Below are 21,464 nucleotides of genomic sequence, written 5' to 3'. Positions count from 1 at the left end.
CCAGATGTCAGGGAAATAACCTACACTCAGGATCAAATTAAACAGTTTTAATATAGCCAATCGAAATGTTGCACTAGTGGTTTGAGCATCTCATTTAGGATGCCATCAGGTCCGCATGCTTTTTTAAATTTGAGAGCCTGAAGTTTCTTATAGAGGTCCTGGTCAGTAATTGAGGAGTTCAATGGATTTTGATTGTCCTTTATAGCTTTTTCTAATCCATTCAACTTCTCATGAATTTGGCGTTGTTCTGCGTTTGTGTCAATTTGAACGATGTTGTGGAGTGTTATAAAATGGGTTGTCCATATGTCACCATTTTGTATCGCTAATTCCTCGTTTCGATTTTTTTTGTTTTTTCCAATTTTGCCAGAAGTTGTTTGTGTTTATGGACTCCTCAGTTGGTGTCAGCTGCTTGCTGTTGTACTGTGCTTTTTTGGTTCTGAGTGTACGTTTCTAGAGTTTTAAAGTCTCACTGTAACAAAGGCGTAGTTCACCATTATTTGGGTCTCTCTGCTTTTGGTTGGATAGTGTTCTAAGTTTTTTCTTTATAATTTTACAATCTGCATCAAACCAGTTGTCATCTGAGGTATTTTTTTATTTTGTTTTTTATCAATTTAAATTGTGCTTCTTTTGCTGTTTGCTGAATATATAGTTGATGTTTTTTACTTCTAGATTGATGCCTTCTTTACTGTGAGTGAATGTGGTATCCAGAAAGTTATCTAAGAGTGTTTGGATATTTTGGTTCCAGGTTGCTTTCTGGTATTCTTCTGGGCTGTTTTGGGCCCATCTGTATGAATTTCTGATGTTGTACAGCTTACTGGGCTGTGAATATGTGGTTGTTTCCATGTCTGTTCTTTGAGGAACAACGTAATCAGACAGAGGTGTTAGTGGCTTGACAGTGAATGAGCTGAGAGAGAAAGGGTCAATGTCTGTAATCATAAAGTCTACTGTACTGTAGCCAAGAGCTGAGCAGTAGGTGAATCTCCCCAAAGAGTCCCCCCATAATCTACCATTGACAAAGTACAGAGCTGCAACAGATCCCTTCCGTTTTTGTTGGCGGTGCTGTCACTGTTGTTTCTATGGGGGAGATTACGACAGTTAGAAACAGTATGGCCTGTAATAAAGCTGTCCCCTTGTGTGGTCGTTAGATCAGGTAGGGTTCATGTGCGCGCATTTATGTCCCTACAGATGAGCACATTTCCCTGGGCCTGGAAATGGCACGTCTCTTTCTCAAGGGTGGGGAAGATCTCCTTTGTCTCTCTCTCTCTCTCTCTGTCTCTCTCTCTCTCTCTCTCTGTCTCCCTTTCTCTCTCCCTCTGTCTCTCTCTCTCTCTGTCTCTCTCTCTCTCTGTCTCCCTTTCTCTCTCTCTCTGTCTCTCTCTCTGCTCTCTCTCTCTCTCTCTCTCTCTCTCTCTCTCTCTCACTCTCTCCCTATCTCTCCTCTCTCTCGCTCTCCCATTCCACATAATCTTTTAAAACAGTCCTCATGTGGATGAGAAAAATCTCTTCCAAGAAAAGATGAGTATCCCGTTCCCATCTTCTCAACAGAGTGTGAGAGTAATACAGAATAGCCCACTCTACATGATCTTTTAAAACAGTCCTCATATGGATGAGAAAAAGGGTAATTTCTCTTCAGTATACAGTCTGTCTCTCAGATGGCCGCTCACTGCTCTCAGTCCTTCTTACTGTAGCCTACTTCCTCATGGGCCACTGCACTAAGCGGTGGAGACAAGCTGCTGATATTACAATTAACTGTTGACCATTGATGTTATGAATGGCAATTCAATGTTGTATAATGTAGTGAACCTTTCAGCACAAATATGGAACTCACACACACCACACACACACACACACACACACACACACACACACACACACACACACACACACACACACACACACACACACACACACACACACACACACACACACACACACCACACACCAAACACATACACACCACACACACACACACACACAATTAACATACACAATTAACTGTTGACCATTGATGTTATGAATGGCAATTCAATGTTGTATAATGTAGTGAACCTTTCAGCACAAATATGGAACACACACACACCACACACACACACACACACACACACACACACACACACACACACACACACACCACAGACACACACCAAACACATACACACCACACACAAGCACCAAACACATACACACCACACACATACACACCACACACACACACACACACAACAAACACATACACACCACGCACACACTCACATACACACCAAACACATATACACCACACACACACACACACACACACATACACACCAAACACATACACACCACACACCAAACACATACACACACCACACACACACACCAAACAAATAGACACCAGACCACACACACACCTTACACACACACACACCACACACACACCATACACACACACACACCAAACACATACACACACACCACACACACACACACTAAACACATACACACCACAGACACACACCAAACACATACACACCACACACACACACGCACCAAACACACACACACACACACACACACACACACACACACACACACACACACACACACACACACACACACACACACACACACACACACACACACACACACACACATACACACCAAACACATACACACCACACACACACACACACACAACAAACACACACACACACACACACACACACACACACACACACACACACACACACACACACACACACACACACACACACGCACACACACGCACACACACACACACACACACACACACACACCAAACACATACACACCACATACGCACACACACACCAAACACATACACACCACATACGCACACACACACCAAACACATACACACCACACATACACACACACACACATCAAAGACATACACACCAAACACATACACACTTTATCATTGTGTGGACCAGCGAAATGACCCCACTTGTCCGAATTTTCCTTGTTTTGCTATCCTTATGAGGACATCTGGTCGCCTCAAGGATAGTACAACCAAAAACAGACACACACCCACACACACACACACGTGCGCGCGCGCGCACATACACACACACACACACACTGATACATGCTATTGTACAATCCTAACACTTCAAATTGACATCCCCTTCCATTACACACACACTCTGAGAGTGTACACAGTTGTAGAGGATGTTACCACTTCAGCAGAGTGAGAGAAAGAGGCCCATTAGCATCCTGGCTCATAGAGCAGTAGCTCTTGCAGGTAGGCTAGTGGTTAGAGCGTTGGGCCAGTAATGGGAAGGTTGCTGGATTGAGTCCCCAGGGTGACAAGGTAAAAATCTGTCGTTCTCCCCCTGAGCAAGGCAGTTAACCAAAGACTACATACTGTGTGTGCTATCTACCTACAGTAGTTGTGTTGACTGATTTAGAGGCTGTGCTGTTGCCACTCTTACTGCTAGCCTCAGATAAGCTTCTGTTGCCTCAAGAAGACAGTCCTACCATGGAGCGTCCACTGGGGTTATTTTGACTACCCTCCCTCCCCCAAGACTGTCCTCTCCACCCTTTCTCCCCCTTTACCTTTGAGTCTTCTGGTAGTTATTTTATCCCCCACTGTCTCCCCCCCTGTGAGTCTCCTGGCACCTCTCTTTTAGACACACCTCTGCTAAAAACACACTGCTTCTTATTCTCTACAGCAGTTAGCTAGTTGTTTTTCTCCCCTCATCAGACAGACGCAGTGAGCTCTCTCTATCTCTCTCCCTCTCTCCAGGTTCATTTCCTCTCCATCTACTCCTGTTTCATCCCTGCTTACCTCCCTGGGGTTTCTCAGCCATGGCTCTCTGTTCTACAGTGTTGTTTACACAGTGTCTTGATGACAGAGTACATAGTTTATCCATTAAACCAGGGGGAATGGACTCTTTTAGAGTTGACTAATGAAGGATGCTTTTTTTTTAGATGTTCTCCTTGGTCTAGAACACTCCGAACCCTTGTTTAGGAACACTTCAGTTTCTCTTCATTTTTGAAAAAGTTGGATAATGGAAGTACGTAGACAGATTGTTTTACAAAGGCACACTCAACCTTATATCAGAGGAACAGATTGTCCTCTGTGTTGCCTAGCTAACATTCAGGGAGCTGGGTAGAACCAAGATATGCTCTGTTTTGCTGGGCTGACCTATATTCTCTGTCAGAGGCATCTGAGGCCAGTGTGTGATGGTGTTGGTGTTCACCCGTAGTCTGGCATCTGCTCTGTTTGCTCCACTCTCGGCATCTCGGGCGAGGGGAAGGAACCATCTCTCAGGAACCGGGGGGTTGGAGAAAGTGAGACTGACATGGTGAGAGGGAGGTTCTAATGTTCCCCACAGCAGATACAATATGAGTCGGACATTTATCGCCATTAAAAACGGATGCAGTCTCCTAGTTGTCTTTGTATGACCCAAATGTTGAGTTAGAAATGGATGGATGCATTGGCAGATGTACTGTATATCAACCATAGACAAAGGCTCTCTCTAGCTTGTGTCATCCCCCCTGTATATTCTATGAGATCCATTAGTCCACCCCCCACCACTAAGAGACTGTTCGATAGTGGCTCCTTGGTTCTACAGTACTGTTCTTGACAAATGGAGATGGCTTAGAAGTAGTTTCTCTACTCACTGCAGGGCAAACCTCCCATTCTTTTCCATACGGTGTGTTTTGCTTGACTACTGGTGTGCATCTGGTATGTCAAAGAAAGTAGAGAGAGGCAAGTTGAGGGAGGGAAGAAATAGAAATGAAATTATTTCCAATGCTCTGAGGACCCGGTCGGCACTGTAGACCCAGAGCCAAATCAGATATTGCAGGAGGAAGTGCAGCGAGAGCGAGCACAGAGAAAAGGCCCCTGCCCTCATCTAGGGGCTGTCATAATGAAATGCTTATGACTGGGGTTGTGAAAACAAGAGCTAGGCAGTAGTCTGGAGACCACTACACCAGAGGCCCTATGATTGGTCCTTGTCCCCCCTCACCGGCCCTGGGTCCCAACGACCTGCTTAGTTCCTCCACTTCTGGGCCAGCCTGGTTTCCTCCTTCACAGCCCTCTAGAGTGTTACTAGCATGGCCAGGCCTTGCCACTCTTGGCACAGCAATCCCCTCAGGGATAATAGGGCTGCTGTGGGGGGCTGGTGGAGGCTGCTGGTGGGGCCTGCGAGCCCTGCTGTATGTAGGCTAGCACTGGTGCTTTGTTTTCTCTGCCTGCCCTAGATCCACATAAAACAAGTTCCATCTGTGTGTGAATGAATTACATAGACTTTTATGAAGTGGTATGACAGGGAAGGAATGGAGAGATGGATTGGGAGAGGTCAGGAGATGTGCTGATGACCTAGTGCAGGGTTGCCCAACTGGAGGGCCGAATCGGGGGATTTTATTTGGCCGCCCGAGTTTCCTGACAATCTTTTTTAAATTGTTGGACATAAAACACCATCAAATCAGCTCCAAGGGATTTCAATTTTGGACATCTGTTCCCAAGTATTCCCACATATAATAGAGAGATATATGTGATCACATACAAATGTATGCAAGGTTTGAAATTATTGTTTTAGTCAAATATTATATCTGTTTGGGCTTCTTGCGGTCAATTTGCAGTCTACAAATGATTTGTAATTATATTCCGGCCCCCTGACCATCCGCTCAAGACAAAATCGCCCCACGGCTGAATCTAGTTGATGATCCCTGACCGCGAGGATGTGAGCGTTGGTTAGGGGGGGTCCGGTCATGGCTGCAGCTGGAGGAGTTTTAATCAGAGAGCTGGTTCCTCTTTCCTCTGCAGGTCAGCTTCCTCATCAACCTCTCTTCCCTTCCTTCACACACTCTTTATTCTCCTGTCCACCACAGAACATCCCTTCTTAATGAAGATGCAACTCAATCACAACACAAACACCACAGCAGCTACTAGAAGCCTAATAACTATACATTCAGCTGCACTATGCTGCAGCATATAACCTACTTTTGGTTCTTCGAACCTTGCTCTCATTGTCACAAAACTGCGTCACCGAGACTCATGTTTCAGAGTGTCTGTTGCATGCCATGCCAAGACGCTGCTGTGTTCCCTTCCGTCAGGGGACGGCCGACTGGCACGGCCGGGCAGACATGGGCAGTGTTGAGGACTGAGTGGTGGCAGTGCTGGTTGCCCCCTCCATCTCATTAATTAGCCAGTGATTGGGTTCTATCAGATGCAGATCTCCACTTCTAAGGACCGCGTATCAAAGGCAGGAGTCTAGCGGATAGCTGCTGTATTATGCACGGAAAGACCTAGTTATGTCAAGAGCAGCAGCGAGCGGAGCTGTGGTTGTAGTGGCAGAGCGGGGAGATGGCAGCGGGGATGACTGGCGCAGGAGAAACTCTACCCATCGGGCTCTGAAAGATTAAAGAGGGTTTAGGCTGAGACATGCCAGCCAGTCCCAGAGGACCACCGCTACAAGGAGAGAACAGATGCAGCCATGATGAAGGAGGGAGCTTCAAACAGAGAGAGGAGGTGTATTCATGCCTTTCTCTGTCTCTCATACAGAAAAGGGCCTCTTGTTATTTTCTTATTATTAATGACAGACTCCAGCAGAGGCAGGCGTCAGGTCCAGGTTGCTGTCTGTCTGTCTGTCTGTCTGTCTGTCTGTCTGTCTGTCTGTCTGTCTGTCTGTCTGTCTGTCTGTCTGTCTGTCTGTCTGTCTGTCTGTCTGTCTGTCTGTCTGTCTGTCTGTCTGTCTGTCTGTCTGTCTGTCTGTCTGTCTGTCTGTCTGCTTTATACCTGTCTCGCTGATGTGGCTGAATGTATGTGTAGGTAGGTAGGAGTGCGTATGCATGTGTCTGTGTGTATGTGTGTGTGTGTGTACAGAGGAGGTGATGAGTAGGAGATGCAGACTGTGCCGTCAGCAAGTGTGTGTGATACTCTGGATGCCCTCCAGAAAGGAAGGGTCACACACAGACTGAGACAGACAGTAGCACCAGGTCTCATCATTATATAACACAGACTGAGACAGACAGTAGCACCAGGCCTCATCATTATATAACACAGACTGAGACAGACAGTAGCACCAGGTCTCATCATTATATAACACAGACTGAGACAGACAGTAGCACCAGGTCTCATCATTATATAACACAGACTGAGACAGACAGTAGCACCAGGTCTCATCATTATATAACACAGACTGAGACAGACAGTAGCACCAGGTCTCATCATTATATAACACAGACTGAGACAGACAGTAGCACCAGGTCTCATCATTATATAACACAGACTGAGACAGACAGTAGCACCAGGTCTCATCATTATATAACACAGACTGAGACAGACAGTAGCACCAGGTCTCATCATTATATAACACAGACTGAGACAGACAGTAGCACCAGGTCTCATCATTATATAACACAGACTGAGACAGACAGTAGCACCAGGTCTCATCATTATATAACACAGACTGAGACAGACAGTAGCACCAGGTCTCATCATTATATAACACAGACTGAGACAGACAGTAGCACCAGGTCTCATCATTATATAACACAGACTGAGACAGACAGTAGCACCAGGTCTCATCATTATATAACACAGACTGAGACAGACAGTAGCACCAGGTCTCATCATTATATAACACAGACTGAGACAGACAGTAGCACCAGGTCTCATCATTATATAACACAGACTGAGACAGACAGTAGCACCAGGTCTCATCATTATATCTGATGTCTAACAGTGGGCGTGATCAGTTTAATAACCATGTACAATGGTTGATGTTTGTGGCTCATTGAATTGAACAGGTGTGGTAAAATACTGACAAACATTGAGTGGGCTTAGGAGCGTGGATTTAAGCAAGCTTTGTTGATGATTTGCTCATTGCAAAGTATTTTGAAATGATCACAATTATTCAATTTGTTCTGGAAGTGAAGAATATGATGATAGTCAAAGAAGAGGGAGAAAGTGACAAAATATTGACTATCAGACTTGAGCTCTGCCTTGGTATTGATCATCATGCCTTCCCGTTATCCTCTGTACAGCCCATGGTGCTACACAGCACATCACTGGGAGCTTAATGAAATTGGTTCCAGTCTCATCTGGGAAGTGCCCCTGTTTGATTTCATTAGCCTAATGTCTCTCTGTGCCCCTCTCCAAGCCAGAGTAAATAGATTTCCAACAGCTGGGATTTGAGGGGTCAGTGGTTGCTGTAGTGTCTGGCATGGACAAGGACAGGCTGGGAGGGAGGAGAGAAGAGGGAGATCTCATGACAAAGCCCCTGTCATTCATTTGTCTTAATCTCCGCAGCTATTTCCTGCCCGGTGTTGTGTTGCATGGCGACCACAACGCTGGCTTCCTGTACTGAATACCCCTCCCCCCGAACCGCCCCTGCCATCGCGCCACTCCACTCCAGTCTAATCTAATGGAAGATACCAGCAGTGGAATGAGCTTGACCTTTGACTCTGGATGTAGATCCAATCCCAGAAGGAACACTTGACACTAGCCCTCATACTACTGCTGTGTTATAGCGTGTGCATGCCTGCATCCCTTCCTGTCATCCTCCCACTACTGACCTACTCTAATGTAGTTATGTCACTAGCAGACAGCCGTGATGCTCTGGAACTGCACTAGACAGTAAGGTTTGTCTGAGGCTGTGTTTGGTTGGTGTGTGAGCAGCCAAGGTGTGACCTGCTGGTGACCTCCAGGGAAGAGGGATGGGTAACCTGGCTCTGTCCTACCCTGCCCCCCCCACTCTAATAAAACAGATTGAGGAGGGTTGTACACTAACTAGGTCAGTGTTTCCCAACCCTGGTCCTCCAGTACCACAACGGTACACATTGTCATTGTAACCCTGGACAAGCACACCTCATTCAGCTCATTGGGGCTTGTTGATTAGTTGACAAGTTGAATGAGGTGTGTTTGTCCAGGGTTCCAATAAAAATGTGTACTGTTGGGGGTACTGGAGGACCAGGGTCGGGAAACACTGACCTAAGCAACACCTGCATTGGACAACTGCACTTACTGTCAGTGTGAGGTTCAAAACATTGAGATGGGGAGTTTTCCTTTACTCTATGTGTGTGTGTGTGTGTGTGTGTGTGTGTGTGTGTGTGTGTGTGTGTGTGTGTGTGTGTGTGTGTGTGTGCTTCTGTGAGTGATCCTGTGTGTGTGTTGCTCCAGGCGATAAGGACGTCAGGGTAAACAAAGGACTGTGCTGACGTGGAGCATTGGAGGTGGCTGACTGGACCAGCAGAGCAGTGCTATGACCTCTCCTTGTGATTGAGCACCAGTGACATGGTATCTACTGTGGGGACAACAGCAATAAGCCTCAACGGGGCTGTAGCACCGTGGTCACTCGGCTGCACCCGCCGCTCGCCGCATTTAAAGCCTTCAGCCCGGGAGGAATTGAATTTGTTGTTATTTTTGCCCACTGTCCTCCCCACTTCGTATCTCTCGACACCTTTATGAGGCGAGACTGACTTGAACGCAGTGAATTTCTCCACTCTCCCTCTCGCTCTTGCAAAACTCCTGGCTCGTGTCCAAGAGGCTATTGTTTGAGAAATCTGTGGAGCGCTCTCCTCTCTCAGCACGGCCCTGGCTGTGTGTGTGTGTGTGTGTGTGTGTGTGTGTGTGTGTGTGTGTGTGTGTGTGTGTGTGTGTGTGTGTGTGTGTGTGTGTGTGTGTGTGTGTGTGTGTGTGTGTGTGTGTCGGTGTGTGTGTGTGTGTCGGTGTGTCGGTGTGTGTGTGTGTGTGTGTGTCGGTGTGTGTGTCTGCCTAGGAGACCTGTGCTCAGACCACTTACAGAATATTGAAATAATGAAATATCTTTACGCTACAATTGTAGAGCTAGAAACCTTGATCCTATAGTAAATAGATTGGAGTAGGCCATTTATTCCCATCATAGGACATGCATCATACTCAATGATTAGCTTGGCTAATTGTTAACCATAGGGGTCCCTCTTAAGTAAGATTAGAGGGGGAAGGGGGAGTGTCATATTCCCTCTGAGCCATTTCTTATGTTGGAAGTAGAATATTCAAATCAAATCAAATTGTATTTGTCACATGCGCCAAATACAACAGGTGTAGACCTTACAGTGAAATGCTTACTTACAAGCCCTTAACCAACAATGGAGTTTTAAGAAAATGCATTTAAAAAAGTAAGAGATAAGAATAACAAATAATTAAAGAGCAGCAGTAAATAACAATAGCGGGGCTATATACAGGGGGTACCGGTACAGAGTCAATGTTCCAATGTGCAGGGGGCACTGGTGTCGAGGTAATTGAGGTAATTATGTACATGTAGGTAGAGTTATTAAAGTGGCTATGTATAGATAACAACAGAGAGTAGCAGCAGCGTGGGGGGTGGGGGGGTGGGGTCAATGCAAATAGTCTGGGTAGCCATTTGATTAGCTGTTCAGGAGTCTTATGGCTTGGGGGTAGAAGCTGTTTAGAAGCCTCTTGAACATAGACTTGGTGCTCCGGTACCGCTTGCCTTGCGGTAGCAGAGAGAACAGTCTATGACTAGAGTGGCTGGACTAGGGTGACAAGTTTTAGGGCCTTCCTTTGACTCCGCCTCATATAGAGGTCCTGGATGGCAGGAAGCTTGGCACCGGTGATGTACTGGGCCATACGCACTACCCTCTGTAGTGCCTTGTGGTCTGAGGCCGAGCAGTTGCCATACCAGGTAGTGATGCAACCCGTCAGGATGCTCTCGATGGTGCAGCTGTAAAACCTTTTGAGGATCTGAGGACCATGCCAAATCTTTTCAGTCTCCTGAGGGGGAATAGGTTTTGTCGTGCCGTTGTCACGACTGTCTTGGTGTGCTTGGACCATGTTAGTTTGTTGGTGATGTGGACGCCAAGGAACTTGAAGCTCTCAACCTGCTCCACTACAGCCCCGTCGATGAGACTGGGGGCGTGCTCGGTCCTCCTTTTCCTGTAGTCCACAATCATCTCCTTTGTCTTGATCACGTTGAGGGAGAGGTTGTTGTCCTGGCACCACACGGCCAGGTCTCTGACCTCCTCCCTATAGGCTGTCTCATCGTTGTCTGTGATTAGGCCTACCACTGTTGTGACGTCTGCAAACTTAATGATGGTGTTGGAGTCGTGCCTGGCCATGCAGTCATGAGTGAACAGAGAGTACAGGAGGGGACTGAGTACGCACCCCTGAGGGGCCCCCGTGTTGAGGATCAGCGAGGCGGATGTGTTGTTACCTACCCTTACCCCCTGGGGGTGGCCCGTTAGGAAGTCCAGGATCCAGTTGCAGAGGGAGGCGTTTAGTCCCAGGATCCTTAGCTTAGTGATGAGCTTTGAGGGCACTATGGTGTTGAGCGCTGAGCTGTGGTCAATGAGTAGCATTCTCACATTGGTGTTCCTTTTGTCCAGGTGAGAAAGAGCAGTGTGGAGTGCAATAGAGATTGCATCATCTGTGGATCTGTTGGGGCAGTATGCAAATTGGAGTGGGTCTAGGGTTTCTGGGATAATGGTGTTGATGTGAGCCATGACGAGCCTTTCAAAGCACTTCATGGCTACAGATGTGAGTACTACGGGTCAGTAGTCATTTAGGCAGGTTACCTTAGTGTTCTTGGGCACAGGGACTATGGTGTCTGCTTGAAACATGTTGGTATTACAGACTCAGACAGGGAGAGGTTGAAAATGTCAGTGAAGACACTTGCCAGTTGGTCAACGCATGCTCGGAGTACACGTCCTGGTAATCCGTCTGGCCCAGCGGCCTTGTGAATATTGAGCTGTTTAAAGGTCTTACTCACATCGGCTGCAGAGAGCGAGATCACACAGTCGTCTGGAACAGTTGATGCTCTCATGCATGTTTCAGTGTAACTTGCCTCGAAGTGAGCATAGAAGTTATTTAGCTTGTCTGGTAGGCTCGTGTCACTGGGCAGCTCTCGGTTGTGCTTCCCTTTGTAGTCTGTAATAGTTTGCAAGCCCTGCCTCATCCGACGAGTGTTGGAGCCGGTGTAGTACGATTCGATCTTAGTCCTGTATTTACGTTTTCCCTGTTTGATGGTTCGTCGGAGGACATAGTGGGATTTCTTATAGTCTTGCGGGTTAGAGTCCCGCTCATTGAAAGTGACAGCTCTACCCTTTTGCTCTACCCTTTAGTGCGAATGTTGCCTGTATTCCATGGCTTCTGTTTGGGGTATGTACGTACAGTCACTGTGGGGACGACGTCCTCGATGCACTAATTGATGAAGCCAGTGACTGATGTGGTGTACTCCACAATGCCATCGGAAGAATCCCGGAACATGTTCCAGTCTGTGATTGCAAAACAGTCCTGGAGTTTAGCATCTGCTTCATCTGACCACTTTTTATAGACCGAATCACTGGTGCTTCCTGCTTTAATTTTAGCTTGGAATCAGGAGGATAGAGTTATGGTCAGATTTGCCAAATGGAGGGCAAGGGAGAGCATTGTGGAGTAAAGGTGGTCTAGAATTTTTGTCCCTCTGGTTGCACATTTAACATGCTGATAGAAATTAGGTCAAACTGATTTAAGTTTCCTTGCATTAATGTCACCGGCCACTAGGAGCGCCGCCTCTGGATGAGCATTTTCCTGTTGGCTTATTGCGGAATACAGCTCATTGAATGCGGTTTTAGTGCCCGCCTCTGTCTGTGGTGGTATGTAGACAGCTGTTGTTTACATAAATGCATATGCCCCCGCCCCGTGTCTTACCTTAGGCTGCTAGTAACAGAGTGACAAGTTTGAGTAGGTTAGTGCAGACGGAGTACAATATGGGAGAGGAAAGAGGTGCCTTAAGTTCCCTCATTTGTTCCCCCTCTCCCTACCTCTCCTGTAGAGTATTTGCTGATCCTAGTTTGGTAGCCTCTCTCTGGAAGAGAGTGAAGAGAGGGAGAGAAAAGGAAAAGAGAAAGAGCAGGAGAGAGAGATAGGATGCAGTGTCCTTGGTATTATCAGTGTTGGCCCGCTAGCTCTTAAATGAGACTCGTCCTATAGGGAGAGGGAGGTAGCCACACTACCACAAATCACAGGCCTGCTAGCCTCTTTATCATCCCCCTCTGCCTTCTTCCTCCTGCACAGTCTACTGGATGACCCCTGACTGCGGTGCCCCTCTGGAGAATGCTACACACTACACAGTTGTTGGGGAGACTGGAGTTTGAGACCATACGGTGGCCTGATGGTCATGCTGCTCAGGCTTTGTGTCCTCCAGAACCACTTGACCTACATCACTTCTCTGTGCTGTACTGTGATACAAGCTTCAGGGCAGGACACCTTCCTAAAACTAAGAGCAGGCTGACCGATATCAGAAGGCCTTTGGAAGTCGGTAGGTGGGGCGGGAACTGGGGGGGTCTCCTCCGCTCTCCTCCTCTCTCCTACCCTCCCAGTCGAAGCCCCCTTCTATTAGTATTTAGTATTTATTGGGATCCCCGTTAGCTGCCAAGACAGCAGCTACTTTTCCTGGGGTCCAAACAGGAGTAAAACAATTACAGCTCAACAAAACAACAGTGTGCATAATAAATAAAACAATTACAGCTCAACAAAACAACAGTCTGCATCATAAATAAAACAATACATTGTACAAGACATTATTACATTTATTGTGTCTGAACTATCATTAAATGTGAATACTTATTTATATCAAATCAGTTCTCTAGGTTTAATTATTACGTGATTAACCTCTCTGGGCTAGGTGGCACCAAATCGTCCCACCTACGTAACAGCCAGTGCAATCCCGTGGCGCGTTATTCAAAAACCTTAGAAATGCAAAACCTTCAATTTTTCAAACATATGACTATTTTACACCATTTTAAAGATAAGACTCTCGTTAATCTAACCACACTGTCCGATTTCAAAAAGGCTTTACAACGAAAGCAAAACATTAGATTATGTCAGCAGAGTACCCAGCCAGAAATAATCAGACACCCATTTTTCAAGCTAGCATATAATGTCACATAAACCCAAACCACAGCTAAATGTAGCACTAACCTTTGATGATCTTCATCAGATGACAACCCTAGGACATTATGTTTTGTTCAATCAAGTTCATATTTATATCAAAAACCAGCTTTTTACATTAGCATGTGACTAGCATGTGACTAGCATTCCCACCGAACACTGCCGGTGAATTTACTAAATTACTCACGATAAACGTTCACAAAAAGCATAACAATTATTTTAAGAATTATAGATACAGAACTCTATGCACTCGATATGTCCGATTTTAAAATAGCTTTTCGGTGAAAGCACATTTTGCAATATTCTCAGTAGATAGCCCAGCATCACAGGGCTAGCTATTTAGACACCCAGCAAGTTTAGCACTCATCAAAGTCAGATTTACTATAAGAAAAATGTTATTACCTTTGCTGTCTTCGTCAGAATGCACTCCCAGGACTTCTACTTCAATAACAAATGTTGGTTTGGTCCAAAATAATCCATCGTTATATCCAAACAGCGGCGTTTTGTTCGTGCGTTCAAGACACTATCCGAAAGGGTAAATAAGGGTTACGAGCATGGCGCAATTCGTGGCAAAAAAAATCTAAATATTCCATTACCGTACTTCGAAGCATGTCAACCGCTGTTTAAAATCAATTTTTATGCCATTTTTCTCGTAAAAAAGCGATAATATTCCGACCGGGAATCTGCATTTAGGTAAACAGACGAAAAAAAATAAAGCATTCGGTCGACTCGGGCACGCGCCTAAGCCCACAGTACTCTGAGCGGCCACTTGCCAAACGCGATAAAGTGTTTCAGCCAGAGCCTGCCTCGATATTGTTCAGCTTTTTCCCGGGCTCTGAGAGCCTATGGGAGCCGTAGGAAGTGTCACGTTAGAGCAAAGATCCTAAATCTTCAATAAAAACAGCCTAGATGAAACACATCTTGTCAGACAGGCCACTTCCTGCATGGAATCTTCTCAGGTTTTGGCCTGCCATATGAGTTCTGTTATACTCACAGACACCATTCAAACAGTTTTAGAAACTTTATGGTGTTTTCTATCCAAAGCCAATAATTATATGCATATTCTAGTTACTGGGCAGGAGTAGTAACCAGATTAAATCAGGTACGTTTTTTATCCGGCTGTGTCAATACTGCCCCCTAGCCCTAACAGGTTAAACTAATCATGTAAACATGAATTAACTAGGAAGTCGGAGCACCATGGAAAAGGTTGAGATTTATAGAGTTATAATTTTCCGAAAATAACTCTTCAGATATTTTCTATGAATGAATTATTATTACGTGATCAGTTCTCATTGCTGAACGTCGCAAACCCTTGGATATCTGCATGAACCCTAGCCTAATCATGAATCAGCGATATACAAATTGGCTTAATTATTTATTTACTAACTAACTAAATAATCACACAGAATTATATAACAAACAAACAGTAGATATTTGGGTTACTACATGATACAAAGAAAAAGTCCCTAGCGGACGAAGCTGATATGACAGCTTGGTAGACAAAGGAAAGGGGTGGGGACTGAGAAAGAGCGGGAAAGACAAAATGGATTCACTACACACAGTTTAATTATATTCATTGAAATGCTAATCCTTTGCACGTGAACGGCCACTCATTCGAGATTAATTGCAATGTATATATTTACACCCGTATGTCGTTTTTGGAATTGCTGGTCAGTCTGCTGGAGAGTCAGTTCATCAGAGAGTCTCTGGTTAACTTCCCCATAATCACAATGTCTTTAGTGGTTGTAGCTTTCTACGCGGCTCTGGATAGTGTCTGTTGTAATGGATACGTCAGGCGTACCATGTTCTTAGAATAGATGCTTCCGTGGTTGTCGGTTTTCTCGTACTAGACTTACGTAATTTCTAGCTGCAGACTAGTAATTATACGTCTAAGATTTGCTCTTATTCTGAAGTGATCGATAGTCTCAGAGTTTAACCATTTCCAGCCGTGTAGCCAAAACTATAGCTGTATGGTCTAACGATCTATAGAATTGTAGCCATTCCAACGTGGGGACTTTGTCCCGGCGTTCTCTGACTTAATGTACATTTTGTAGGAAGTGGGTTTTATACTCGGGGCGGTTCTATGACGCCTGATGTAATGTCTGGGCTCACAGGGGTGTGGCCACTGACTAGTTAAAACTTTATAACTAAACAAGTATCTCATTTAGAAGGCCAACGTGACATTACATCTTCTCACAAATAGTTTCATATTCAATCATATATTTTCACAATACTTAGATGTAAACCTGACAGCTGGGAAATGTCCACTTTAAGAGATACAGTTATGTGTGTTTCCTGTCCTTCATGAGATCACCAAATGAAACACACTCGTCATGACTGTCCCTTAAGTGTCCACGGACCATTCCCACATTCTCAAAAATAGAAATATTGTTTAGTTCTCCCATTTTGGGGATTAGGAGTTTTATTCTGGTAGACTCTCTCAATACTGCATGGCAGTTTCTACCAGGTATTTATGACCGTTGTAAAACCTGACTTGGGAGAGAGAGAAAGTGAGAAGGGGGGGGTTCACGATATACACCCAAAAGGCCACGTCGTGACACATTATTACTCTATTATTACAAATGTACAATAAAATACTACAATATTACAATGTGTGTGTGTGTAGAGTGAGTGTGTTAGAGTGTGTCTGTGTGTGTGTGTGCGTCCCTTACTCAGTCCACGTTGTGCCGTGAGGTGTTGTTTTATCAGTTTGTTTGTGGTGGGGTGGTGCTCCGGGTCTGGGTCTGGTGGAGGTGATGGTAGTACTGGTGTCATCGGGCCCAGCCAGGTAATATCCTCCCTGGTGCCCAGGCAGAGTGATAGAGAGAAGGCAGGCCATTAATCAAGCTGACCTGGGCCGTGGACCGAGTACATCATTAGAGCCTGAAATACAAGGGAACAGGGAGGTCACACTCCCCCGACCTCACATCAACATCAAATGGTGTGTGTGGGGGGTGGCAGCTGTTGTTATTGTCCAAGTACCAGTTGATTTAGCACATTAGTCTCCCCTAACCAAGCCCTCCCCTTGAAATAGGGGTAGAAAGACCCAGTGCTGTGTGTTAGCTAAATGCCTGTATTATCCACTAGACCCTGAGCAGGGAGACTGCAGTGTTTGGTGATGATAGCTATAGTCAGGAAGGCAGGTCTCCAGTGGGACATAACAGACTCAGGAAGGAGACCGGCAGGCTGTTGCACTCTAAGGACAAACCCAACAGTAAATAGTCAGTAATAGCGGCTGCTTCTGCTGCTAGCCCCTGGCAACCAGTCAAACACATGAAAGGGCAACACAACTCTGATTGATTATTATTATTATACAAAGAGCTTCTACTGTACAGGAAGGCAATTCTGGAGGCAGAATAGTTGAATATGTATTTGACCTTTGTTTTGGTATTTTGAGTACCTGGTTCGACGTAGGTCATTCTTATGCATCAGCCATTACAATGCTCAGATCATTATTTTGTAATAACAACAACATGGACAAACTGAGACTTAGTTGTGCAGAAATGGAACAGTAGGTCAGGACAGGGTATGTGTGTGTCTGTGCATTTGTTTGTGTGTGTGTTTGAGAAGAGAGAGAGCTTGAGTGTGTATGTGTGTGAGTGTGTGTGTGTGTGTGTGTGTGTGTGTGTGTGTGTGTGTGTGTGTGTGTGTGTGTGTGTGTGTGTGTGGACGTGTTTAACTATTCTGTGTGTGTGTGTGTGTGTGTGTGTGGACGTGTTTAACTATTCTGTGTGTGTGTGTGTGTGGACGTGTTTAACTATTGTGTGTGTGTGTGTGTGTGTGTGTGTGTGTGTGTGTGTGTGTGTGTGTGTGTGTATGTGTGTGTGTGTGTGTGTGTGTGTGTGTGTGTGTGGACGTGTTTAACTATTCTGTGTGTGTGTGTGTGTGTGTGTGTGTGTGTGTGTGTGTGTGTGTGTGTGTGTGTGTGTGTGTGTGTGTGTGTGTGTGTGTGTGTGTGTTTGTGTGTGTGTGTGTGTGTGTGTGTGTGAGAGAGAGAAAGAGAGGAGAGTTTTCTCTCTCTGTAGTTTGGGGGGCAGAGTGCAGCAGCAGCGTGTGGAGTTGTCTGATGATTTATGGTTGTGGAGCAGAAATGGACTGTCAGATTTACAGAGGCCTTTGGTTTCCTTTATGTTGTGGCTGGGATGCTCCACAGTGCTCTATCATTCTGTCACTAACATTACACACAATCCACTTTTATTTGACAAGTCTCACCATTACAGAGACTACCTTCCATACTTCACTTTCTACCTGTTCTGCCTTCTTCCTATAGCATATGTACAGTAAACGTATGGACTGTAACTATACTGAACTGACAGCTGTCGTGTGCTGTAAATGTACTGACGACTACTGTGTGTTTCAGATCCTGGTGAACTCTGTCAACCAACCTGCCATGCTGTATGAGAACGTGGCGGTGAGCGAGGGGAGTCCCATCCACAGAGACCTGCTCTTCAGCCCAGACCACCAGCACATCTATGCCCTCACAGACAAACAGGTACAAGCTTGGCACACACACACGCTGTGTAAAAACACACTATCACCAACAAACACTCACATTTACACAAGCGTAAACGTTAAGTGCGCATGTGTGTTTGTGTGGGGGTTTTCTGTCAGACACTCCAGCCACTCTTTGTGATTGCTTCCGTTTGATTTCTAGCACTGAGCCAGCCCCCCTGCCCTACCCCCTCTCCCCTCACAAATGTTCCTTCCCCAGTCAGCACCCCTCATCACAGGCAACAGAAAGCACCCCTCTCTGTGATCCCCATTGATGGAATTAGTGTCCAAATCCCCCTCTTAACCAAATCACCAGCGGAAAGAGAAATCTCCCCTCTTCCCCAGTTATTTGTACCCTCTTCTCTTTCTCCTTTTCTCCCTGATCTCTCTGTTCTTTCATGTGGTTTCTCCCCTAAGCTGTAATTGGAGGGCCTCCTCTTGAACACTCATTAAAGACGTTTCCTCCATCATTACTGGGGGCTCCCCCCACCACCCCTCTATTCTTCCTTCCCTTCCCAGCCTCTCTCTCTTTATCAGAATAGAAGAGATGGAATTGGTTAGCAGGGTGATGCGAGATTAGGGGCCACCAAGGCTTACCGCTAAGGATTCATCTCGGGAGTTTAAATTGAAGCGGCTTCTTCAAAATGCCCCTCTCACTCCTCTGGATTGCTATTTAACACCCCGTGGCCCCCTCTCCCCCTCCCTTCAGCCCCCCTCACCCTCTCCTCCCGGCCCTTCTCTTGATGGCTATGCAGTATTACATTAATATATGTCAGAGCAGAGCTGTATGTGTGTGTTTATGTCTCCTGGCTGCTCTGAGGCATAGTGACATGATGTGACAGAAGTAAGGACTGTCAAGCTCTTTGACACTGCCTGGCTCTGTGACACTGCCTGGGTCTGTGACACTGCCTGGCTCTGTGACACCGCCTGGCTCTGACACCACCTGGCTCTGTGACACCGCCTGGCTCTGTGACACCGCCTGTGTCTGTGACACTGCCTGGCTCTGTGACACCACCTGGCTCTGTGACACCGCCTGGCTCTGTGACACCGCCTGGCTCTGTGACACCGCCTGGCTCTGTGATACCGCCTGGCTCTGTGACACCGCCTGTCTCTGTGATACCGCCTGACTCTGTGATACCGCCTGGCTCTGTGACACCGCCTGGCTCTGTGACACCGCCTGGCTCTGTGACACTGCCTGGCTCTGTGACACTGCCTGACTCTGACACTGCCTGACTCTGTGACACCGCCTTGCTCTGTGACACCACCTGGCTCTGTGACACTGCCTGACTTTGTGACACTGCCTGACTCTGTGACACCCTGTGACACTCTATCTGAACAGGGATACATTTTCCTGATAAGGCCTTACTTACGGGACAGACAGACAGGTTACCGTGCACTCCATCATAACGCCGCCAAGCCTGCAGCCCCCCCTCCCCCACACCCCCGACATCCCCAGAAACTGATGACTGAATATCAATAGCCATTTTCCATCAAATGATTTGGGAGGCGGGCTCCGTCCAAGCGTGACGGCCTCTGCCACAAAGGCGGCGCCTGTCCTCAGGGGAATATCAGCCGGTGCCGTTTAACCTCCACGTTTGAGGGGTAGAGGAGGAGGAGAAAAATGGAAAATGAGGGGAAAAAAGGAGAGATAGAATAACCATAAAATGTGTGGTGCACAATGCCTGTTATGTGACTTAGTGGATGGTGTATATGAATTAAACCCAGAGCACTATTCAGTACAGCCTGTGTGTATATTCTGCTCTACACACCCCCACTTCCCCGCTCCGTACCGTACACCTCCATGTGTCCTAATTGATAGCATGAATATGAATCTCCTTCCATATGGGGGACAGGCCCTTTACTCTTGCACCAGGGGAAAGCTCTTCCTGCATTTGAACATGACAGCTTTATTTATACGGCAGAAAATGTACAGAGCAAGATGAGAACTCTGCATTAGTCATATAGCATCCCCAGAGAGAGGATGCTGCTGCTTTACATAGTATCTCTCTGTTTTGCACTACATAGTGTATCTCTCTGTACTACATAGTATCTCTCTCTGTACTGTCTACATAGTATCTCTCTCTGTAATGTACTACATAGTATCTCTTTCTGTACTGTACTGCACTACATAGTATCTCTCTCTGTACTGTACTATATAGTATCTCTCTCTGTACTGTAGTACACAGTATCTATCTCTGTACTGTACTACATAGTTACTCTCTCTGAACTGTACTGTACTACATAGTACTCTATCTGTACTGTACTGTACTCCATAGTATCTCTCTCTCTGTACTGTACTACATAGTATCTCTCTCTCTGTACTGTACTGTACTACATAGTATCTCTCTCTGTGAACATACTATATAGTATCTCTCTGTACTGTACTGTACTGTACTACATAGTATCTCTCTCTGTACTGTACTGCATAGTATCTCTCTCTGTACTGTACTACATAGTATCTCTCTCTGTACTGTACTATATAGTATCTCTCTCTGTACTGTACTGTACTACATAGTATCTCTCTCTGTACTGTACTGTACTACATAGTATCTCTCTCTGTACTGTACTGCATAGTATCTCTCTCTGTACTGTACTACATAGTATCTCTCTCTGTACTGTACTGTACTGTACTACATAGTATCTCTCTCTGTACTGTACTACATAGCATCTCTCTCTCTGTACTCTACTACATAGTGTCTGTCTGTACTGTACTGCACTACATAGTATCTCTCTCTGTACTGTACTACATATTATCTCTCTCTGTACTCTACTACATAGTATCTCTGTGCTGTACTGTACTACATGGTATCTCCCTCTGTACTGTACTACATAGTATCGCTCTGTACTATACTGTACGACATAGTATATCTCCCTGTACTGTACTACATAGTGTCTCTCTGTACTGTACTACATAGTATCTCTCTGTACTGTACTGTACTGTGCTGTACATTGGCTGGCCTTATATTCAGATGCAGGAAACTGCCCCTGCCATATCAGTATGTAGTCTATGTTATTTCCCCAGCCGCTGACCACCCTCTCTCTATCTGTGACACTTTACAATAGCTTTACAGTA

The 21,464-nt window shown here is 45.8% G+C and overlaps 1 protein-coding gene across 2 annotated transcripts in view; it reads left to right on the top strand.

Moving 5' to 3' along the window:
• Positions 1-21,464, top strand: part of LOC106572368 (plexin-A1) — a 269,721-nt gene that overhangs the window by 137,499 nt on the left and 110,758 nt on the right. For both annotated transcript variants that reach the window (XM_014146446.3, XM_014146445.3), the window contains exon 4: positions 18,261-18,392. In XM_014146446.3, coding sequence (XP_014001921.2) covers positions 18,261-18,392 — 132 coding nt within the window. The remainder of the gene's footprint in view (positions 1-18,260; positions 18,393-21,464) is intronic.

The sequence above is a fragment of the Salmo salar genome, chromosome 15, assembly GCF_965601325.2.
Source record: "Salmo salar chromosome 15, fSalSal1, whole genome shotgun sequence".
In the NCBI taxonomy this organism is placed as follows: Eukaryota; Metazoa; Chordata; class Actinopteri; order Salmoniformes; family Salmonidae; genus Salmo; species Salmo salar.
Note: the sequence above shows the minus strand (reverse complement) of the source record. Positions and strands in the feature narration are given on the sequence as shown.